We start from the raw sequence: 24,940 nt of genomic DNA, 5'->3' as shown, positions 1-24,940 counted from the left end.
TATACATACACAATTACATAATTTTGCTTAGGAAAATTCTCACACTCTTGAGTTCCAACAGTTTGGCCAAACTTGAACTTAGAGAACTAAAATTCGGTACCTAGCTCTAGAAGGAGGACTCCAGTAGAGGACAGAATCCTGTTTCTCCAGTTTCTTCCTCTAGAGTATAGTTGTATATGGAAGAGAATGGAGCTTAAAATTGTTACTTGATGATAATTCTTAGGAATTTAGGAGACTATCATCCCCAGATTAATACAGAAGTTTCTTGATTAAAGAATTATACTTTTAGTTTCCTTGGTAGCCTTTCTGGGAACAAGTATACATTAGTACAGCCAACTTTTATTCTTCCTTTGCCTCTAAGTTAAAAAAATATTTGCATTAAAATAGTTCACAGTGTTTCACAGTAAAACAGTTTCAGTCATTTTCTACCATGAATGAGGCAGACTCTTAAAAACAAGTTTTTTAGAATCCATTCAAGCCATCAGCATCATCCACACAATAGGAGCAGCCAAACAATCATAAATAAATTTGTTGACCCTTGGAGTCTACTAATGGCATGTACATATTAGCTAGATATGTGGTAACTCCAGACAAGTGCACAGAAGAGACAGCTTGTATGCCTGTGAGGTGTAGCTATCTTTCACAGTGAGATTCAGTCAACTGTGTCCTGTCCCTTTGTATTGTGAATCTACCTTCTCTAAGAGGCCAGAGCCTAGGTCATAAGCCCACATTGAGAGCAGGCTGTGTCCCAGCCTGCCCATTCCCACTCTTGACATCTGTCTGGCAGAGAACATACCTGGAGATGATTTTGTGAAAAGTATAGCGGAAGTCTCGGTTCCGATAAGCATAGACAATGGGATTGACCACTGAATTGGCATGTGACAGGAGGATGGCCATGTTCATTGCCCACTTGGGCTTATCCTTAGCCTGGGCTGGCTGAAAAAGAGTGAAACAGTTGATGGCATGTACTGGTAGCCAACACAGAGCAAAAATCCCCACAATCATAGCCAGCGACTTGGCGGCATGGATCTCCCGCTGCAGGGTAGTCCTTGAGTGGTCCATCAGCTCCGTGCGCTGAAGCTGCCTGCAGGCCACCATGAAGATCTTGATGTAAATCACCAGCATTATGAGCAGTGGGGGCAGGACACACCCAAAGAAGTTGAAATATACCATGTAGCTCATGGGGACCACATTCTCAAAGAGACACTTCACAAGGCAGCAGCTTTCATTCATGGTTCCATCCCAGAGCTCTGTGCAGTTGTTAGTGGCACTGTCTTTACTGTTCCACCCCAGGAATGGAGTCAATCCGATGCCAAAGGCAAGGACCCAGAGCACAGCAATGACCCCTCTTGCTCGGGTCCCGGTGACCAAACTTTTATACCTGTTCAAAAAAACATATCTGTTATGGTCAGTTTATAGTACTCTGCAACCAAAGCCCAAGAGCCCACCTCTGCTTTTATTCCATGGCCCTTCCACCCTAACAACCTGTCAGGTTCACCCTCCAGAGAACCATGGCCAGTACTCACAACATTAGAGACACAAACAAGTACAAGCAGAGCTTGTTAGTAAGATTTTCATTCTTGAACTAGTAACTCATTTCTGTTTAGTGACAAAGGACAGACAATGATAACAGGTATAAATAGCTTTAAGGGGTACTTTGTTATGAACTCAGTACCAACCTTTAGTCTAAGTCTTCTGTAAGGTGCTGCTATAGGTAGTTGAGATACACCAATAAAGAGAACACAGATTCCTACTAAATGTTAAAGGATCTACATTCTAGCAGGGGAAACAATTAACAAATAGTATGGAGATACATGTGGTATAAAAAATGAAAAAGCAGAATGAGGAAGGTTAGGACTGACAGGGACAGAAGTTTTCAAGAAGTTGGTCAAGGAAGGCTTCATGGATCAGGTGACACTTAAACACAGGCATAAGGAAATGAACACTGGAGCCCCTGGTACCAGGTGGCACTGTTTGTGACTCTAAGCAAGAATCTTTCTCTTCTCCCACAGTAGCACAGGAAGTTTGCATCAGATAATGGGCAGAATCAATTCTGAGTATCTCTACAATTTGCTGACAAAGAAAAGTTCCAGCAATGTCCTCTCTATAGAGAACTGCTAGCAGCATACTGAATAAAAATTCTGAAATACTAGTAACTGGCCCATAATACATATGGAATGTATAAATTGTACTCAATGTAATGTGTTAACTAAATAAAATTTTTCTATAACTTCTTAGGAAGGAAGAAACTAGAAATTAACTTGATTCACATAACTTAAGACTTGTTTATGAGAAGTATGCAACTTATTTTGCCTGCAGGACAAAGCTCACTCCTCAGCGTGGCCGGCAGAGCCCTCCAGGCCTTAGTGCCTGCCTTTTCCTGACCGATGGCTCCTCTCTGAATTGTGCTGTTCTCAACAACAACCAAAAGAGCTATTCTTCTTTCACTGGTCATCTCCTCTCCTAGGCACCTCTTAGGTAAAGGTGGCTACTTCACTCCGGCGCCAGACACACACTTGTAATAGAGCCTGTTTGTCTGTTACATGTGTTTTCTCTCAATCAGAATGCCAATCTCCTAAGGACTGGTACCATGTTCCTTTGTATTGGGATTTCCCAGGACCTAACACAGTGCCTGGTACACAGTAGTTTCTTAATAAAATGGTCATTATGAATACATTGGATATCTGCAAGATTCTGCTTACTAGTAATACTAGTAATACTTGCTACTGGAGTCTTGGCCTCATGCTTTTTTTTTTTTTTTTTTTTTTTTTTTTGGTGGTGGTGGTACTAAGAATTGAACCTGAGCCACATCCCCAGCCCTTTTTATTTTTTTGTTTTGAGACATGGTCTCACTAAATTGCTTAGGGCCTTACTAAATTGCTGAGGCTGGCCTCAAACTTGTGATCCTCCTGCCTCAGTTGCTGCCTCCCCAGTTGCTGGGATTATAGGAGCACACCACCACCCCCTGGTACCTTGTCATTCACAGTGATCTCTAACCTTTTCTATTCCCTGTGAGGGCACCTCTCAGCAATAACCTGCTCATTTTTGGGGCCTTTACTATGACCTGCTGGGCTCAGTTGCTCACAGAATTTTTCTTGGTCAGTAAATCTATTTCCAAGCCTTTCTGCTTCCCTCCTTATTCAGGAATATAAAGCCTTCCTTGAAAAAACTGTTATTCCAGAGCTGGAGAGATAGCTCAGTTGGTGGAGTGCCTGCCTTGCAAGCACAATGCCCTGGGTTCAATTTCCAGCACCACAAAAAAGGAAAAAAAAAAAAAAGTAAAACAAAAAAATTGTTATTCCTTATCATTGCCTTTCTGAGGATGTGAATAACACAACTAGTCCCTGTAAGATAATGGAAACTTAAGAGCTAAGCACTTAGAATCACAGGATCCTGATCCACAAGGCAGCCTACTCCACAGCCCTGCCCTTTGTGAGACTCAACTATAATGAATTGAGCACAGCTGATTACAGGGCAGCCCTGGCAGATGGATTCTATATAGGATATGCAAACTATTGCACTTCCATTTCTCTTGTTCGTGATTGGTCTGGGGTGGACTGTGAGATGGTTTTGACCAATGAGACATGAAAGTATCCTAGGGGACCTCCAGGAAAGCTTTTATTTCCTAATAAAAGGAGAAAGAAACATGAAAGGAGGTCTACCTCCATGCCCACCTCTGCTTTTGATGCCCTCAGGGGTGTGATTCCCAGAGGTGCAGCATCCATCTTGTGATCATAAGGCATAAGCCTGAAGACAAAGTAGAAGGAAGGGAAGAGCCCAGCTCCTTGAAGACATCTTTGAATAACTAGCCCAACCCTAGAAATGTTATGGCTCCACATTCTTGTTTTAAGAGATAATTAAATATCTTGATTGCTTACACCACTGTTAGGTACTCAGTTACCTGCAGCCCAAAGAATACTAACTGGAGAGGACTTTTTTATCTTTTCTAGTCCAACCATTTTTATTTCACAAATGAAACAGATATATACTGTCTTTGAATGTAATAAGCCAATGTGAAACAAAGACCAGAGCTAAGCCCATACTCCCGGGCCTGTGTTCTTAATACTAAATCATGCTGCCTCTTTTTTTTATAGTCAAGTGATATTAGATACAGGGAAGCCAATACAGAGAGGGTCATGGGAAGTAGCTTCCCAATAGAATCCAACAGGAATTCACCCACATCTGAACTCAAAACTGCTGGATCCTGCACATGCGAAGAACTATTTTCATGCTAAATTGTCTTAGATAAGTAAAGAAAACAGCTTCCATCAGGTGAGAAGTTGGCCACAGCTTTCTCTATAAAACCCCATCACTAACCTGTCGTCCCTGTTGATTCATTATTTCATTCATAGAATTTCTTATTGATACCAAACCCTTGCTAGGCACTGGAAAACTAATCTCTGCCCTCCTGAAACACAGACTAATGGAAGAAACAGGAAATAAATAAGTAAACATACAAATATGTCATTATGAATTGGAGCGGGTTTAGCCACACCCAAATGAATAGGATGCAATGATAGTAGAAAAACAAGGAGACTTTAGATATAGGTTTTCTGGAAAGGCAATCTTAAGACAAAAGCTAGTGGATGACAAGGACTAAAAATTCTGAAAAACAGAGAACATTCCAGGCAGAATAGCACATGCTAAGGCTTTCAGACAAGAATGTTCCCTCGAGAAACAAAAAGGAAATGTGAATGAGCCTAAGATGGGGCAGGGACCAGTTCATAGGCCATGGGGAGCCACCGTAGGCTTGTAAGCAAAGGCATGGCACCAGCATATGTTGTATAAAGGTCATCTGGTCACAGTATGGAGATTAAATTTTAGGGAAGCAAGAAGAGAAACAGAGAAATCATTAGGAAACTATTTCAGTAGTTGATTCAAGAGAAGATGCTGACTTGGGCCAAAGTGATAGCCAAGATGATGTAAGTGGATATATATATTCTGGAGGTAGAACCAACAGGTCTTGAAGATGGATTGGGTGCTGGAAGATAAAAAATCAAGGATTCCTAAGGGTTTAACATTACTAAACCAGAGGATTAAGAAAAGGATGGGATGCATGGAGATTAAGGTCAAGAAAATGGTGGATGTCAGTAAACTGATCCAGAGTGAGAAGACATAAAATAAGGACAGATTATTATTAGAGAAACTAAGACTGTGAGGAAGCCAGAAGAGGTAGGGTACTGGGCACATGTGGAGAGACACTGTCAGCTGTGGCAGAAGGAAGGAGAACAGGTCCAGTACAGAGAAGGTGGAGGTTTGGTGGTAGCAGGATAGAGGCAGCATCTCCTTCAAGAGCTGCTGTCTCGGGCTGGGGATATAGCTCAGTTTGTAGAGTGCCTGCCTCGCAAGCACAAGGCCCTGGGTTCAATCCCCAGCACCGCAAAAAAAAAAAAAAAAAAAAAAAAAAAGGAGCTGCTTCCAGAGAAGGATGAAGAAAGTCAGCTGAGGGAGAAAGAGGAGGCAGCTGGGATGCCAGGGTTGCCGTCACAGGTAGTAGTTTTCCTTCTAGAAAAACATAGGGGGATACCTTGGTGGTCTAATGGTGGCACAGTTCTTATGGTTGACCAAGCACAGGCTGGGACCATGGGAGCTGAACTGAGAAAAGGGAAAGACTGAGAAAGTGAAGGAACACACACTAGGGTGCAGGATGCTTGAGCTGAGTGAGTGGTGAAGTCTCCATAGTGACTGCCATAGAGACTGACAAAGAACACAAAGTCACAGGAGGCAGCGATGAGGGGCAGTATGTGTGGACAACAGGAACTTCAAAAATGGGGGTCTTCTGTGGGGATTGCAGAAGTGGGAAAAGTACTCTGGAAAGGGAAGTGGAGGGAACCAAGAGAGCCACAGCCCAAGTCCCCACCTGAGGTCCAGGGAATAAATGGCAGTAAGGGAAGTGGTATTCTTGGGACAACAGATCTCGGTGGAGGCAGATGGTGGTGGAAACTTCACAGAGAAAGTGGAGGACACACAGGGGTCTGATGATGCTCAGAGAGCACAGTGTTTGGGAAGGAAAAGTGGAACCTTGAGTCAGATTAGCCAGGGTGATATAGAGCATTATGAAGTTGAATGTTAACCTTTTCTCAGGACCTGAAATACTTAGCTAAAGCTAAAATATACAAGCCACATCTCCATTTTCATCTTCAGTATGCCAGTGGTTCTTGAAACTTTAAAGAAGAAAAAAATGGGTTCACCATCCATTTCTCCATCTCAATTCTCCCTAATTTTCTAACTCCTTTCTAATTTCTCCCTAATTGGCACAGTTGTCCATGCTGCCAGCCTTTGAGCCACACAAGCAGATGCAAAGTTTTGGGGAGAAATACCTGCAGACCTGTCTTTCCCTGCAGTCCAGAACCATCTATAGCATAGAGCCACCAGGGCCTGAGCCCCCTACTCTTTGTAGAAACCGAGGCTTGGAGTGATTCAGTGATCATAAATTATGCTGACACAAACCCAATCTAATCTGATTGCAATTTTGCCCAAAGTGGTCACTTATCTGCTTCAGAGCCCCCAGCTTCTTTAGTGCTCATCTCACAAATCTCAGCTTCCTCTCTACCTGGCCACCCAGCTATAGATCTGCTGCTTCATTTTCTTCCCCAGACAAATCTGCCCTTGCTAGAGCTGCCTGCTGGTTCCAGAGAACCCCCACTCTCCAAGCAGCCACATGGGAATTGGGCCTCTGCTACTCTGTTTGGAGGTAGTCCTTAGGCAGCAAACAGGAGATACATGCCCTTTCTTATTCTGCTGGAGAACATAACCAAATTTCATAGACACTGCCTCCACAGGAAAAAGGTCTGGGCTCTAAAGACAAGACTTTCAGCGCTGGAGCTCCAGCTCCATGATGGCAGAACAGTTGGTCCCCATGGGACACACAGGCACAGGGAAGGGATTGGGATGCTATAGAAAACGGACCGTGCCGCTCCACACGTCACACACTGCTGGGAGGCTGTGCCAGACATCTCCAATGGCAATCTGCATGTGCTCTCATTTCCCGCTTCCAACTGTGCTCTGTTCTCTCCCTGAATGCCTGACTCCCTCCCAAGCCCCTAACGCCATGGGCTCCACACTTCATTCCCTGGGCACCGGTGGCTCTTTCAAGTCTGTCTGTGTGTGTGTGTGTGTGTGTGTGTGTGTGTGTGTGTGTGTATGTGTGTGTGTGTCTGTCTGTCTCCCCAAAACATTCCTGAAATACAAGGGCCAGATCCTGTTCCCGGGCCCTGTGCCAATCACTGCTTTGCTGCAGAGGGTGCTGAGCACAACAGTGAGGCCAGGAAGCGGGAGAGCTTCCTGAGAGTAAATGACAGGAGACAGAGGAGTGAATGCAGAAAACACAGGCAGCTTTATTACAAACAAGACGTGCACAAGCCCAGCTTTTGTGGGCCCCCATTTAAGGGTGTTCTAAGGAAGTCCGTACTCTGAGAAATAGCTATGCCCCTCCACTGTGCATGGAGCTGTGCTGGGATCCATCCATCTCCTTATAAGGAGCTCATTAGCTAAGGAGATTGATAGAAAAACAGTCACATGGAGGGAATCAACAAAAGGGAACAGTGTGAACGATGAGGTTACATAATAAAGGGGAACCACGCAGCACTGCATAACAAGTGCTGGCCTACTTTGGGGGCAGGGTCCACCTTCTCTGGCTCTGTGGCCTAGAGCTCAAACCATGCCAATCCCCAGGTCTCAGGGTGCTCCTAGTTTAGAGCCCCAAGGGCAGCTATCCCAGACAGTAACACTGATCTTGGGCTCTGTGCAGCCCCTAGCTGCTCAGTACAGCCCCCACTTAGAAATGCTGGCTCCATAACCTACCTGCAAGCTGCCGTTGCAGCTGCAACTTTTAATGCAGATAGAATAGGTACAAAAGCACTTTATAAATGCAAACTGCTAAGTAAACACACACTGGGTTCTAGCATTGCTTAAAGCTGTTGAGGGATGTTTTTTTCTTTATATTTGGTCTGGCTCACAAGTTTCATTCCTCTGTAAATACAAATATTTCTGCTACAAAGCAATATACTCGTACTTAAAAAATCTCATGTTCTCTAAAACTGCACTCAAGTAGTAGAACTTGTATGAAAAACAGGGTCAGGGCAGTCCACTCAAAAGCAACACAATTTTCTAACTACAGCACTAACGAAGTCACTTGTCACTTGGCCTAGTGGTTGCCTCCATACTTAGTCAAAATTTGCCAGAAAAATCCAATGGAGATCCTGGCAAAACTTATTAGAGCAAGGCAGAGGGGTGCCATGGCAATGCAGATAAAGGAGAAGTTTGAACCAGAGGACAGTTGGGCACTGAGGCAATGCAGCCTGCCACAGCCAAGATCCCAGCAGGCTGGGGTGTGGCTTTCTGAGGAAGGGATGCCAACTACAAGCACTGTTTTCATTCTCCTTGTTCCTGGGAGCCCACAGGGGTACCTGCTGCACAGGGGTCAAACAGTTTTTTCTCTTCCTACTTAAGACGAATTCTGCTCTATTCCATCTCGCCTGCCTAGGCAAACTCATACATGAACCAAGTCAAACATCCTTCTCCTATTTACCTACCACATGTGAACTAACTCACAATACAAAAAAGTATCTGGAAGCACAGCAGTTTGGACTAAAGTGCATCACTGTGCTCCCTAGTTCCCTATGACTGCCCTAAGCACCCCCATCCATGTACCCACCATAAAACTACATTTTCTGTCTCATCCTAGCTGAACAAGCTTCTCAGTGGTAGACTGTCTTGCTCACCAACGTGTCCAAGACACCTAACACTATGACAAGCAAATGCTGACAGAAAGCCTGTTTCTAAGGAAGAACTGGAATTCTGCCTTCTTTTATTTTTTTAAAGGGGTAATTGGTCTTTTTGTTTATTTCTAGTTGTAGATGGACACAATACCTTTATTTTACTTATTTATTTTTATGTGGTGCTGAAGATCAAACCCAGTGCCTCATACATGGTAGGCAAGTGCGCTTTCACTGAGCAACAATTCCAGCCCCCAGAATTCTGCCTTCTGAGTCGTGTGTGTGTGTGTGTGTGTGTGTGTGTGTGATTATGTGTGTGTAATATGTTTAGTTAGTAGCTCCAATTAAAGCAAGTCCTGGTTAGAGCTTGACCTTACAGACCATAAGCAGCTATCTGTAAAAGGAAACATTTCCATGAGTAGTTGCTTCCCATTTTTCACATTTCCCAAGGAACCAAACTAAAAGGGTTTTTAAAAAGTATTCACAGGCTAGAATGCACAAGGCCCTGGGTTCCATCTCTAGAACTGCAAAAATTAAATATTTTTGTACAGAGTATTCATGAAGAGAAAAAGAAATAGGAAATTTAAATAGCAGTGTAGCTATTAAAAATGTAGAATTCTTAATTAAAACCTTTCATACACACACACACACACAAAAAAAAAACTTAAGACCCAGAAGGTATTGTCACTAATGAATTCTAGCAAAAGTTTAAGGAACAGCTGGGCATGGTGGCACAAGTCTGTAATCCCAGCTACTCAGGAGGCTAGGCAGGAGGATCCTAAGTTCCAGGCCTACTTGAGCAATTCAGAAAGACCCTGTCTCAAAAAAAAAAAAAAAAAAAAAGTTTAAGGAACAAACCATTCTTATACAAAAAGAGCAAATGCTATTCTATTTTACCACATGAAGCTCAGGTCTAGGTATGGATAGAGAGCCCCTCTTTATCTATTTTTTTTTTTTTTTTTTGTAGTCGTAAATGGACAGCATGCCTTGATTTTATTTATTTATTTTTATGTGGCACCAAGGATTATTGAACCCAATGTCTCAGATGTGCTAGGCACTGAGCTACAGCCCCAGCCTCTCTTTGCCATTTGTGGGACACATTGAGGACAGTCTGCCTTGTCTCCATAGATGGCCACTGCTGTAGCCTATGGGTCAGTTGGAGAACAGTACAACGCCCACCCACCCATAAGAAAATAGGGTGTGGCTGGTCACCAGAGCTTCTATTTTGCTGAGTTCTTCCTAGGAGGGCAGGGCCCTTAGTTCCCCTGGCTCCCAGAGGGCTGCTCATCTACTTGAACAATTTCAGGTATGTCTGAACCCAGTGGTGGACCTGGCTGGGCCTGAGCAGAGACCCAATGCTGCACACAGATGTGTTTGAGAGAGATGCCATTTGTCCTTCATAGTCACAAAGGATGGGGAATGTAGTAGCAGAATAGAAAGTTGGCACACTCCCCACCAGTTCCCCATAAAAGGCGGTGATCTGGGTCGCTGCCACGGAAGCAGCCAGTTGAGAATGTGGAAGGGGGCAGGACCAGGTCTTCCAGAGCTCCCGTTGGGGACCGGTTTTTGGTGTGTCTCACATGTTGTTCTCAAATAATTGGTGGGCCTCACAAAGTACAAGGCTGTTGCATGCCAGATTCCTATCTCCTCCACAGAAAACAAGTGGCCCCTGTAAGAAAGGGCCACTACATGAAACCAAGTCATAGAAGAAAAAGACAATCTGTTCTCTGCCCCCAAAAGTGTCCTCCTAATGCTACAGTTAAAACACACTGCTTCAGATAATGACACTGTCAAAAGTACCAGGCTCCATATCGCATGACGTCAGAGGACGTCAGGAGGCACTGCCGGTATGTCCTATTACTATGATGTTAACCTTGATCACTTTGTTAATGTGGTATCTGACAGATTTGTCCATTGTAACTATTTCCCCCCTTTTAATTAGGAAAGGCAGTATCTCGTGGTACATATTTTGAAACTATAATTATCTTAGTCCCCATCAAACTTTTACCCACGAGTTTTGGGATCTATCAATGATTCTTGCCTGAATCAGCTATTACTATCATAGTGTTCCAAATGGTGGTTTGCTTAATTCAGTCATTCCTCCTCATTAACCATTCAGCATTCTATTGTAGCAGGAGTTCTTCCAGCATTTTTTTTTTTAAATCTAACTGTTATAGCAAGGAGAAATCATACTCCCACAGAATGAGGAAATCTACCCAAATTTTGGTTTATAAACACCATTCTCCACTATCAGGAACCAGGGCTCCTTAAAATGTCTGGTTCCAAATTCGAGCCTGGAATACCTTTCTGTGTCAGAAAATAAGGAAGTGCTCAAAAATGGATGAGAACACTTAAGCAGAAGTGAACTCGAAGGGGTTCTCAATGACCAAATTTGAGCATCTAATTGAGTAACAGGAATTATAATTATTGCATGAGAGTAATATTCTGTTAGTGCATACTGATATTTTTAAAAACTACAGAAAGGCAAGGAAAAGGTGAAACTCTTCTTTACAGAAGAATGAAAACTGACTCCAGGTGTGGTGCTGCATACCTGTAACCCCAGCAAACCAGGAGGCTGAAGTAGGAGGGTCACAAGTTCAAGGCCAGCCTGGACAACTCTTCTTCTTCTGCTTCTTCTTCTTTTTGGTACTGGGGATTAAAGCCAGGGGTATTTTACCACTGAGTTGCATCCCCCAGCCTTTTTATTTGGAGATAGTGTCTCCCTAAAGTTGCTTAGGGCCTAAGTTGCCCGAGTTGCTGGGATTACAGACCCACATGCACCACCCCACCCAGCTAAAATGTTATTGTCTTAAAAGACCAAAAAGAAAACAACTAAGGAACTGTTTCAGATTAAAGAAAACTAAACATATTAAATGCAAGCATGACCTTTCACTGGAACCTGGACTATAAAGAATATGATTGGGATAAATGGGGATATCTGACTATGGACTGTGGTACCTGTTAAAATTGCTGAGTATGATGATAATTTTGTGTGTGTGAGAGACAGATGGACAGGGAAAGGGAAAGTAAATGTAGCAAAATATTAACAATTTGTAAATTTAAGTGAAAGGTACAGTTGGTCCTCTATAGCACAGGTTCTACACTGAAAATATTCAGATAAAAAAACGCGTCTGAGTTAGGCATGGTGATGCACACCTCTAACCCCAGCATTCAGTAACAAGGAGGTGCAATCGAGTTTTTCACTTGGGAAAGACAGCAGTCCATGAAGAGTAGGCTAATAGGTCAAGTGAGACTACAGGCAGCCCAGATAGAAAGGAGACTGGCACCCTAGAATATAGGGCAGAGGTAGAGATGGGACCAAGGAGAAATGCATAGAGGCCAGGGAAAAGAGGCCAACAGGACCTGTTCTGTAATGTCTTTCGATAAAGCTTTATTAATTCCCTACATTAAAAAAGAAAGATTCAGTAGTGGTATTGAAATCAGCAATGGAAATTGAGATGGCATATACAGAAAGCAGTTTGGGGAAATTTGAGGACAGGGACTAGAACACCACAGGTGATAAACCAAGGACGGTGAGGTAGAGAAGTGGGACAGGAAGGAGCTGACACAGGAGCCCCGAGGCAAGGGTGATAAGCAGAGCTGAACTCCATGAAGCAGGAAGAGCTGAGTCCAGAGCCAAGGCGAAAACAGACCAGTCCTGACCCTCCCAAAACTTGCCATCGACTGTGTCTCTTGACCCACAGGCACCAGAAACAACCTAAGCCACCCTCTTCCAAAAAGTCCCTGTCTTCAGGATGGCACCATTCAGCTGCCCAGAGATCAAGGAGTCACCCTCCACTCTTCCCTCTCCCTCAGTCCAACATCCATCGGAGTCACCAAGTCCTCTTGAACCTGTTCCCCAGGATCCCTGTCTTCCCGTTAGAAGCACTCCACTCAATATGTGGTGTTACTTAGACACACTCACCAAAATGATCACTCAGAATGATCTGGAGTGAAGATCTCACAACCAATACATTCCCACTCAGCCTGCCCTGATCCGCCATGATTTTTAGGGCTTGTTCCCTGATTGTGGTCCCAGGGTCCATCTTCACTTCTCAGTTCTTTCCTATCCTGGTTTCTTGGCTGGCTAAGTGTCTTTACCTAAGGCCTCCCTGCTCTCAATTCAGCCACACCCCTTGCCTGACATCAAATGTCAACCTTTCTTCTTGCCTGGATGACAACTGATTTCCCTTATAATCTTGTCCCCTCCAACTCACCCCTCCAGCTGTCCACCAAAGTGACTTTTAGAATGCAACCTGATCATACCAAACGCCTGATTATAATTCTACATTGGCCTTCCAGGTCCAAACTAATTATCACTCCTCATAAATGCACATTTAAATGACAATGAAGATATACAAAAAGAAATTCATAATCATCCTAAAAACAGAAGGGGAGGGTGATCAGCAAAACGGAAATTTTGATGAATTTCTGGAAACGAGGCAAGGAGGATCACCAGGGCCGTGGAGTACTACACTGGCAACAGGGATGGCCAGGACAAGAGGCTCCAGCCAAGCTGACAGCAGGGATCAGCGAGGGATTTAGAAGAGGAAAAGAAATCAAAACTACCTATGGAACAGCACTGCAGGCTGCCTGCACCCATGGACACTTGGCATCTACTCCTTCACCTTCCACCCCCTTCCAGAGATGAAGCTTCAAGTCTAGTGATGGAGGAAGGCGTGGAAGAGTTTTGATTGTATATATTCTGTGCCATGTGAAGGCATCTGAACCATGTAAATCCAAAAATATGTTTTTTCTATTTATTTGGTCCTGAGGATTGAACCCAGAGACACTCTACCATGAGTTACATCCCCAGCCCTTTTCAGGGAAATAAGATCTCACTAAACTGCTGAGGCTGGCCTTGAACTTAGAATCTTCTTGCCTTAGCCTCCCAAATTGCTGAGATTATAGGTGCGTACCACCACTCCTGGCCCCACAAAATAATCAAAGCCCAAAATCTATCTTTTTTTTTTTTTTTGGTATGGTAACTTGAAGCCAGGGGCACTTAATCACTGAGCCACATCCCCAGTCCCTATTTATATTTTATTTAGAGTCAGAGTCTTACTAAGTTTCTTAGGGCCTCGCTAAATTGTTGCAACTGGTTTTTAACTCACAATTCTCCTGCCTCAGCCTCCTGAGCAAAATCTATAATCTTAAAAGTAAAAATATAAATGTTAAAATGTAAAAAAAAAAAAAAAGATGAACTAGGGGAAGAAAAAGTCAAGGAACTCTTCCATGAAGGAATCCAAAAGCAAAATATAGTCTACAAAAGAACATTTAAGAAACAAAGTCCAGTCAAGGAGAGGATGTATCCATTCATCTGTTAAGAATCCCAGAAAGAACAAGCAGGAAAAAAACGAATGGAAAAAAGGAAATATTCTTTTAAAAGCTAAAAGCTGATGACAGACCTGTCTTCAGATTGAAAAAGTTCACTAATAGTACCAGCCCCAGTGAAGGAGAAAAACCAAAGGCAATATTGAGACCCAACCTCATGCAACTTAAGAACACTAAGCAAATGCAAACAATCCCAGAGGCTTACAGATAGGAAACACAAGTTATGAATTAGAATCATAATCACACCAGACTCCTGAGCAACAATGCCTTCAGACTTCTGAGGGAAAAACTTATGAACCATCTCCAGTTGAACAACCAAGTGGGAGGAATACAAAGATTTTTGACATATAAGATGCCAGAAATAATCTCAAGACACCAGAAATAATCCCATGTCCTCAAAAAGTCACCTAAGGACATGTACACAAACTAACAAATATGGACTCCTATGAAGAGGGAAGAAAACAGAGAATACAGAAAAGAAAAGGGCCACCCCAAGGGTACAATGAAGGAAGTCAAACAGCTGTGCTCCCAGCACACTGCAAAGGCATGTTGACATTCCACAATGAGGATGAGTAAGAAGTCTAGACGATTCCAAGAGTATGGGAAGGCATGTTTCCTCCTTCAACTTTCTTTAATTCAAATGGGAAATTCATGATCTAAATTTGAAGCAGACTAAAATATGGCATAATTTTAAAAAAATGGAGAGCATCTAAAAATAGAAGCCATGTGACCTGGACATTAGAACTGTCTCCTTGAAAAGCATGGGTGTAGTGGCAAGACTGCACATCCTACTGAATCACACTGTTCTGGGGTGAATAAGATACACACAAATATGTATGCTATTTATCAATTTTCAATTTTCAGATACTCCATAGAGTTCAGGAGATTTTATTACAGAATAAACGTAAATGATATAAATCTTGACAACATAAAAAGCAGCAGCAAAACATGAATATGTTCAATACACAATTTATGTAGAAGTCACCTTAAGAAATAGTGGTTGCGGGCTGGGGAGGTAGTTCAGCAGAAGAGTGCTTGCCTAGCATGTGTGAAGCACTGGGTTTGATTCTCAGCACCACATACAAATAAACAAAAGCACTGACAACTAAAAAAGTATTAAAAAAAAAAAGAAAGAAAGAAATAGTGGTTGCTCCCAGCGGCTCTGGAGGCTGAGACAGGAAGATTGCAAGTTCAAAGCCAGCCTCAGCAAAAGCTAGGTATGCTAAGCAACTCAGTAAGACCCTGTCTCTAAATAAAATACAAAAAAGGTCTGGGGAGGGTTGGGGTTGTGGCTCAGTGGTAGAGCACTTGCCTAGCATGTATGAGGCACTGAGTTCAATTCTCAGCACCACATATAAATAAATGAATAAAATAAAGGTCCACCCACAACTAAAACTATGTATACACACACACACACACACACACACACACACATATATAAAAGGGCTGGCTCAGCAGTTGACTGCCTGAGTTCAATTCCCAGTACCAAAAAAAAAAGAAAAAGAAATAGCAGTTGCCTCTGACAGGCAAACTGGGGAGCCAGAGATCAGAGATGGGTGACAACTTTCCACAATTTACCTGTGTGTATGGTTTTAATTTCTTTACAACAGCATGAAAGTAAACCCTCTCTTAAGCAGGCAATGGAACGGTTGATGGAAACCAGGAGAAGAGACATGGAAGGAATGGTGGTGGCATCATTTTCCTCAACAGATATTATTTACAATTGATGGAATCAGAAATACAGGCTGAAATGTCTACAGGGGAAAATTCAAAATACAACACAAATTGGAAGGAATCAGGTAGGGAAGAAGGTCTGTGTGAACCGTAGTCCTCACGTCACGTGACAGGGAGTCAACAGATTCTGCTTAAGGATAGCAGCACAAAACCAGGTGTCAAATGACCCTCGAAGAAATCCCAACAGAAGTGGGGCCACCCCGGCAGGCAGAGGGACAGGTGACTGTCCAGGGAAGGAGGAACTTTTGCTTTCCTTTGTGTAGCCTTCCTACTTCTCGGTGTTCACTTCTGAGCTCACTGGCTGATTTCTAATTCAAAGAACAAAAAACAAAAGCAAAGAAACAAACACCCAATTCCTTCACTGATGCACTGCACCTCCAGGACAAAATCCCAGCAAGTGTGCAGGCCCTCCTGCATCTGCCCGGTCCACCCACTCTGCTCCACCGCCCAGCCCTGACTCCCCCGCTCACATGCACCTCTGACCACAGGAGCTCTCCCCGCTGCTCCTCTGCACCTCCACTCCCAGAAAAAGTGTTCTGGGAACCCTCTAGAAAAAGTGTTCCACCCACTTCAGCCCTGGTTGAGTTATTTGTGAGTCTGTTCTCAACTTGAATTCTGTCCAAGAAAGTACACTGGCTATTTGCCATTAAATACTTGTCGCCTGTGAAAGCCAATATCTCAATAGTAATGACGGTATCTCCAGCAACCGTTGGAATGGTTGGGCTTTAAGACACAGGTCACTGTGGTCATGAATTCGGGTCTCCAGACTAAGATGTTTCAGGGAATGCCCTACCTGGTGATTTATCCATCACCTGATATAAAAATGAATTATAGGACAAGTTGACCTGTATAGCTGATCCATGTGGCTGTTAACATCTGTAACGAAGCTGACACAACTGCTCTACAAGAGGCAGTTTTGCACTGCATTGGTGTTTCTGGTGTGGAAAGAAATGGCTCAGGGTTCGTATGGCATCTGTGTTCTGGATAATTTATTAGACAGCTGCATTTTAAATTTGTGTGATGCTTGAAGATGATTTTCTATAGCCACAGCTGTGAGGTATAATGACTGTTGTATTATTACTGATTTTTCTGAAACTACATTTGAGTATCACATCTGGGGAAGCTGTCATTTTTTAAAATATTTTATCTTTTAGTTGTAGATGGGTACAATACCTTTATTTATTTATTTATTTATTTATTTATTTATTTATTTATTTTGCAGTGCTGGGGATTGAACCCAGGGCCTTGTGCTTGACAGACAATTACACTATGAACTGAGTTATATCCCCAGCTCTATTTATTTGTTTTTTAGGTGGTACTAAGGATTGAACCCAGTGCATCACACACGCTAGGTGAGCACTCAACCACTGATCCATAATCCCAGTCTGGAAAGCCGTAAGTTTTAAAGGTAGTCAATTTAATGCCCTGTTCAAAGATGGAAGCTGAAACTAAATTATCCTAATTTTATCAAGTGGTCATTCCTGGATTTATCATTTAGGTTTTGTAAAATAATCCTGTTTCACTCACTGAGACTTTTGTTCTTGGGGAAGCAGGGAAGACACTTCCAAGTTCTGATAACCTCAGTGTGCTTCCCTAATTTAAAGCCATGTTGAAAGGCTCCATTCCCAATTCCTGGGTCAAGATGAATTAACCCAAATTGGAGCTCTGGAAACTTAAAACCATTTAGAAAAATGTGCACTACCTAAGTTTTGTCTATTGAGAAAAGTTATCCACCTATAAAAAAACTGCCTTGACAAAAAAAAAAAAAAAAAAAAAAAAATTCTCGTTGCCAATACTGGAGTCTCCAATCTGTTAGCCTCAGAGGCCAACACTGTAACATGTTAATGCCTTCAGGGGAGAATAACCACATCAAAGCCCAGTTCCTGAAGGTCAGTGATCGTTTGAAGCAACAGGAGAGGCTGAGCCTCAGATCTCCTCTGCAGAAAAAAGGGCGATGGGATGGGATCCCCACAGACTCTGCATCTGTCATCCACATTCTGTCCGATGTCATGCATACCAACCCAGGCAGAGCTTTCTCTTTCCTCAGTTGGCCATATTACTCTTCCACTAGTCTTCTGGGTAATATTGAAAGGGCCTCCATCACAATCTGCTCATGGCCTTGTTCACTTATGCTTGTGAGGACCACTGGTTACAGGGGGTGTTCTTAAATGGCCCTGGTGTTTGGAGTCTTTCTTTGCAGCTGTTCATATGATGGTTAAAGGGTCCTGGAAGATAGGCTTATCCATCCTGGCTTCTATATAACCCCAGGCTGAAAATAACTCTCTGAACCTCGGTATCCTCTTCTGTGAAGTATCTGCCCTCGTAGAGTTGCCATAAAGATTAGCTGAGATTAGATACATAAGTGCCAGCCCACAGAAAAGGCTTCAAAATGGTGACTACTATTCAAGATATTGAAAATTCCAATCCCCATATCTGTCTCAGCAGGGTACACCCATGCTGCAATCACAAGCTGAAGACTGGAAGAGTAAGATACTGAGATTAGGTCCTGCCAAGCGCTCCGTAAGGTGAGGCCCTGAGCACATGGTCACTGAGAATGCAGACTGTATGTCTTGTAGAAATGTTGCTTCCTTTTGTTCCTTCACACAAGCTCTTTTTCTACATAATCAGACAGCATCCATGCTATTTAGAAGCGGACAGAGATGTTCATCTGAAGCACAAAATCAGGTGCTGTCTCCCTGGCAGGGCAACCAGCTAGCCCCTTCTAGGCACATAGAGTGGCCTCAGGCTTTGACACTCTGGGGGCAGCTGCAGGTCCTGTTCCCAGGGCAGAGCCCATGGTGGCCGGGAGGACCCCTCCTCCCGTCCCTTGGGGGATCATGTCACAACCCAAGTGCTTGCCAACTCCACCTTATGCCCCCTTGCCCAGCAGTTCCCATGTGCTCTTCATGGCCATCCAGCCCAGTTCTACCCCGGGTTCTACCCCTAGCCAAGAGACAGGACTTTCTTTCGGGTACCTTCCAGACCCTGATTACAACCTGGTTCCAAGACCAGACCCGGGCCTCTGTCCAGGGATGTGTATGTCCAGCAGGGAACCAATACACCCAGAAGCAAGCCTCCTTCCACCCCAGCCAGGCTGCAGGGCCCCTCAACAATAAACACGGCCTCAGACAAGAGCTAACTATGATAACTGCTGCTAAACAGGTTGCTGTTTCAGGCTGAAGGCTGAGTTGAGAGGATTGTGATAACAGTGAGGGATAAGTAATAGCAAAGCAATACCCAGTCCCTCATGAAACCTCATTGCCTGCATTTCGAGGAGGAGCCAGGACCTGCCAGCTTTGCCCAAGGATTCACAGCTGGCTGCCCTCAGCCCAGCTCTCTGGCGGCAGCCCCTGCTGGCAAGCCCCTGCTGACTTGCCTAGCTGTCCCAGGGCATCTCTGAGCTCCATGCCACCCTGTCCTTGGAGTGTGAGGGATCCTCTCAAGAAGATGATTTCCCTTTATTCTTCATCAAAACTTATTGGACCAACCAGACTCAATGACACACATCCCAGCTACTTGAGAGGCTAAAGCTTATGTGTTTGAGACCAGCCTGGGTAACACAGCAAGATCCCCTTTTCAAAAAAACCAAAACACAGTAAACCAGCTTTTGACATCATCTCACCAGAGAGCTCTGGCCATCTTAGACCCTCCTGTCCTGTATTATTTTTAGCACCGTCTCCCCACACCTGTTCCAGCTGTTCCCCTGGACATGACATACCCTAATACAAGCTTGCACCCAGTCGCTTGTGTGTGTATTCATCCACAGTGTGGGTCTGTTCCCTGTGCCAGGCATGGTACTGAGTGCCAGGTCCTAGAATATGAGATAAAGCCCCTGCCTCACAGAGCTCACATGCTATGTGGACAGAGACCACAACTAAGTAAAGACATAATTTATCAGGATAAATAATTAAGGGTAAATAAACAGCAGCTGAAAGAAGCCTCTTCAGATGGGGTAGGGAGGAAAGGTAGAGCAAAGCTGGGGTTGGGGAGAGAACCTGGTACTCAAGATGCAACAGGGCACAGGATGGGGTGACAGAAACCAGGCTATTCAGTTGTCACCCTAAATGCTCACTAGCAGCACTTTAAGGAGGGGAATGATATGATCTGACTTACGTTTTAAATCCTCCTCTCCAGCAGCCATGTGGACAGCAGTTACAGGTGCACAGGAGAGGAGGTGGGGCCTTCCCTGGGGCCCAGCAGGAACGGGGGAGGGTCTGAAGAAATGCACCAAGAAGTAAAGAGAGCGTGTGGTCAAGGGAGAGTGATTTAAGCATTCTGTGTTGATGGGTGGTTTCCTGGGGCTAGTCTAACAAAGTATCACAAACTTGGTGGCTTCAAACAACAGAAACTGATTCTGGAGGCCAGAAGTTAGGGTGCTGGCAGGCCACACTCTCTCCAAAGGATCTAGGGGAGGATCTGTCCTATGCCTTTTCCAGTTCCTGATGGCTGCCCCTATGTTCCTTCACTTGGCCACATGACTATAATCTCTCCCTCTTTCTTCACACAGCTGTGTCTATCTTGCAAGGTGCAACTGCATTTAGAGGTTAAAATGCAAAAGCCCCTCCTCTCTCAAGAGCCATATAAGACAATATTCTTTCTTTTTCTTTTTCTTTTTCCTTTTTTTTTTTTCCTTTCCATATACAGGCATATTCTCAGGCTCTGGGAATTAAAATATGCACATATCTTTTGGGGGGCCACCATTCAACCCACTACAATGAAGATGATCTGGAAAAGAAAGATAACACCTCTGGGTGTGGTGGCACATGCCTATAATTCCAGCTACTCAGGAAGCTGAGGCAGGAGGATCACGGGTTGAAGGCCGGCCTTGGCAACTTAGGTGTCCTGACTGAAAATTATAAAATAAAAAGGGCTGGGGGTGTAGCTCAGTGGTAGAGCCTCTGGCTTCAATCTCCAGTTCTGGGAGAGGAGAAGGAATTATAACACTGATGCAAGAGAAAGTAGGTACACCAAGGAGGGGAGTCCTTGAGAAGGATGGAGGGGTAGGACCCAGACCTGAACATTTTCCTTCCTGTTTTATTTTTAAACAACTCTAAAGGTGAATATTTGGTGGAGGTCACATTTTCACACAAAGCAAAGTCTTGCTAAGAAGTCTTTAATACCTACTTCCCAGATTGGACAGGTGAACACTGAGGAAAAAGCCTCAGTGTGGCAGAAGGCAGGCATGGTGACAGGGTCAGGACCCAGGGACAGAGCAAACAAACATGCCCCTTTCTGTTGTTGACCTAGTCAACCAACCAAACACTCCCTGCAAAACACTCCTTCAACTCCAGCCTTCAGTGCTACTGAAACTTCTACCACTATGAAAGAGGAAACTGAGTCCTCAGAGAGACAAGGAAAGGTCCCCCAGTTAGAATGAATCACAGACACCCCCAAGCTCAGCTGTGGGTGTGGCACGAAGGAGAACAGGATTAGATTAGAGAGGAGGAACTGCTCCTTTCAGAAGCAGAACCAGCATGAGGATGAAGTGAAAGCCAGGGGCCACTGTGGGCAGAGACACACGCCCACCTCCTATAGCCCAGGAGCTTGGCCTCATGCACCACCCCATTACTGCCCACTTCTAATGGCTTCCCTGGACCGGAACCCCCAGGACCAATGTCAAGAACCACCTATGGATTAAACTAGAGGCAGCTGACCACCTTTTGTGTGTGGACACCCCTCATTCTGAAGGCAAAGGGCAGGACCTGATGTGAGCAGACATTCCTTTTTTATAAGTCAGGTCAAAGGGGTCATTTTTGTGTCTAGTATCACCTCTGGGCTCTCTTTTCCTCCTGCACTATCATCTCTTTCATGTTAGTAAACATCTTGGGTACCAGGAAACAAGTAGGAGCCTCATGCCTACAGCTTTACAGCATAGATCCCTTTCAAGTCCATGGATCCATGGAGCTAGTGACCTAGGGGCAAATCTCAGAAATGGAGTCAATGACCCAAGGACAAGTCTCAGAACTGTTTCTGCCCAAGGAAGAGGTATGCCTATACCTTTAGCCTTATTCCCTGGGCCTTACCTTTCTTACTGCTTGGTGTCATAGAGAAGACACCTCCTCCCCTACAGGATGCTTCTGACATGACTTCCATCTGCAGCCCATGACCTCAAGGAGGTCCCCAAAGCCAAGTCAAAGATTGGTGTGCCCTAGAATCCAGCCTATGTCAGCTAAACAAAGAGGAGCCTCAAACCTCCCAACTGTAGAAGGGTTCTCAAACTTCAGGGGAACTATCAATCCAAAATCTCACATATAGCCACCACAAAGATTCTTATTCAGTAGGGTCCCACCAGGTCCCATAATTTGTATTTTTTGAGCCAAGGTCTCACTATGTCACCAGGGTGGTCTCCAACTCTTGGCCTCCAGTGATCCTTCTGCCTCACCCTCCCAAGTAGCTGGGACTATAGGCACACGTGCTTGGTTCAGCATAATCTGTATTTTAACCTGTTCACAGGGAACCATGCTCTGGACCGCTGAAACAGCTGAGGGCAGAAGGCCTACCCCAAGCTCCAGCTCTCAAGAGGGCTCAGGGAAGTGTGAGGACCCAGGTACATCTTTCAACCCACCAGGATGGAGGCCAGTGTTATGAACAGGGCAGGGCCTTGTACACCTCTTCCAGATCTCTGAGCTCTGAGCAAGCCAGGAGTGAGCCTTCTTGGAGACCCCACTCAGCAATCCTCAATCATTCCACCTCCTCTCATCCTTGTGCCCTTAGTAAAGGAGAAGTCAGGGGCCTGTGATTCACACAGTGCCTTTCCCCTTAAGACACCCACACCCAATCTTTTCAAGGCCCCACCCAGCACAAATGAGGACAAGAACTAACAGATTTAAACTGTTATGGAACTTCCTGCTGCATCCTTGTGACCCAAGAGATTCTTGTAGTAACTCCCGGTTTAGCTGGAATGTCTCTGAGTCTCTGCCATGGGCAAGCCCAAGGAGCTTCTTGTAGATGGGGGTGTGTGACTGCCCTGCTGCACGCAAAAAGTCTAAAAGGCCATCAAGTACCCATTATGAGAACAAAGAGGGTCCTAAGAAAGAAGAGAATACTGTGCCACCCAAGTCCTGGGCTCTGTCACACCTGATAGAATGCATGAAGCCTCCTGTTCAGATGCCAAGGGCAGCAGCACATGAAACAACCTAGACGTGCACATCGGGCTCACAGCCTAACCAAGCAGGAGGTTCCTATTCCCTTTGGGACCCAGGACACAACCCACAGGGACCAGGCTCAGCATTTATGTCTACTAAAAAGATTTCTGGGAGCATTCTCCTGCTCAATTCCCACAAGCACATTTCCTTTACAACTACAGTTTACTGCAGGCAGACTCCTCCTCCAGGAATAGAAGGCCTTTTTTCTTGTTTCTCAAACACTGGTGCCACACACAGTTCTGCCAGACAGCCTGATGGCACAGGTGAGAACACAATGCCAGTTCTGAGTTGAGTCCCGGCTCTGACACTGATTCCCTATGTATCATCCTGAGCAAGACTCTAAATTTTCCTGAGCCACCATCCCCTCATCTACAAGATGCAGGTGGCAGTACCCTTCCTCTAGAATTACTTCAAGGATTAAAGGATATACATTTAATATAAACTGCCCGACACATAGCTGGCACTCAATAAATGAGTTCCTTCCCTTCCTACTCTTATAACTTAGCTTTCCAGGCCAAGCTCCAAATCTAAAGAGATCCCAAGTTCACCTTAGGCCAAAGGGGCCCAGGTACAAAGACACAGACACACCTTTCAACAAACCTTCAATGTTGAATTCATCAGCTACAACTGGGAATCCACTCCCCAGAATCCTACATTTTTTTCAGTGTGGAAAAAGGGAGAGTTGATTGAAGCATATTCTGAGAAAGAGTGAACATGTATGTACTCCGAAGTTTTCTGAAATCCTGGAAGCGCTTTCTCTTTCTCAGAAGCTGCTCCGACGAGGCAGCGGGGTATAAATGAGGTTACACAACGGCATGGAGACTCTACGACTTTTCGTTTGGTGAACCAGTAAGCACTGTAACTCTTTTTAAAAGTATATGGAGGTGACTTAAGTCACCATTAAATATGCAGGGACAAGTGTCCATAGCGTTCCCCAAATTTACCAGGCACCTTCTGCTTGGATCTGCCCTTGGCCGCCTTAGTTTGCAGCAGGCACATTCCAAAACTGGGCGGTGTGTCCATTCCGACAGCGCGAACTGCTAGCGTTCGGTTGCCTCGCCCTTGGACAAAATCTCCCAGACCCCCAGCACTCAGAGGACCACGTCTGGCCGCTGCTCTGGACGCGGTGCCCTGCTCTGCGACAGCTGCTCTCGCGGATACAGCAGCGGCGGGCGAGGAGGAAATAGCTTTAACCGTAGGGGTGGAGTTGCGATCACCAAACCTCCTGCGCCCGGGTTTCCACGCGCTAGCTGGGGCGCCTCGCAGGGCGCGCACTTCCGGAACCCCTAGAGTTGTTTATACACAGGTCTCCTTAGAGGGGCGCGCGCCTACGACGCGTGGGAGGCGCAGAGACTGCCAAGGCCTTTCTCTGGAGCACCAAGAGGGTCTCAGCAGTCTGGGCGCACGTGTCTCTGAGGATGGCCGGTCTCCTCCAAGCCGGGAACTAGAGCTCCGAGCCTCCGCGCGTCCACAACCAGGCCAATCTGGGGTACCTAAAGGCTGGACCTAGGTCTTGGAGAGGGCGGCTCCCAGAGGGGATTTGACTGAGCCCCGGGGTCGAAAGACGCCACGCGCCTCACCTGAGCGGGACGCGGATGGCCAGATACCTGTCGACGGCCACGGCCAGGAGGCTGAAGATAGAGCTTTGAGTGAGCACAAGCACAAAGCAGGCGAGAAAGAGGCAGCTGTGGAAGTCAGTGCAGAAGCCCAGGCTGATGGTGATGGCAAAGGGGATGGCGAACAGCCCCACGGCCACGTCGGCCGCCGCCAGGGACACCAGAAAGTAGTTGGTGGGAGTCTGCAGCGCGCTTGACGTGCCCACCGCCGCGCACACCAGCACATTGCCCGCCACCGACAGCGCGGCGATGGCGAGCTCCAGAGCCACGTATATCGCGTCCTGAGTCTCCAGCGGCATGGCCGGGCCAGCCGGGCCCCGGGTATCGCCTACCAGGGCCGTGCCGGGCGCGAGACAGCCGCGTGAGCCCTGCCGGGCACCGCCGGAGCGCCAGA

At 45.2% G+C, this 24,940-nt stretch overlaps 1 protein-coding gene across 1 annotated transcript; it reads right to left on the bottom strand.

Annotated features, from left to right (window-relative positions):
- On the bottom strand, window positions 1-24,940 carry Adora2b (adenosine A2b receptor). Its single transcript, XM_047546888.1, has 2 exons — window positions 24,511-24,940; window positions 1-1,381 (listed from the first exon to the last, which is right to left on the bottom strand). Exons 1-2 carry the CDS (start codon window positions 24,843-24,845, stop codon window positions 718-720), a joined length of 999 nt encoding a protein of 332 aa, XP_047402844.1. The 5' UTR covers window positions 24,846-24,940; the 3' UTR covers window positions 1-717.

This window comes from Sciurus carolinensis, chromosome 3 (assembly GCF_902686445.1).
Source record: "Sciurus carolinensis chromosome 3, mSciCar1.2, whole genome shotgun sequence".
Classification (NCBI taxonomy): domain Eukaryota; kingdom Metazoa; phylum Chordata; class Mammalia; order Rodentia; family Sciuridae; genus Sciurus; species Sciurus carolinensis.
The sequence above is the reverse complement of the archived record's forward strand: the minus strand, read 5'-3'. Positions and strand labels throughout refer to the sequence as shown.

What these genes read in the sequence shown, in the direction of transcription:
- Adora2b (XM_047546888.1), bottom strand. Translation starts at nt 24,845, where the DNA reads ATGCCGCTGGAGACTCAGGACGCGATATACGTGGCTCTGGAGCTCGCC. An exon ending in GCCATCCGCGTCCCGCTCAG is followed by an intron (nt 1,382 to 24,510) that starts GTGAGGCGCGTG and finishes TTTTTTGAACAG; the next exon opens with GTATAAAAGTTTGGTCACCG.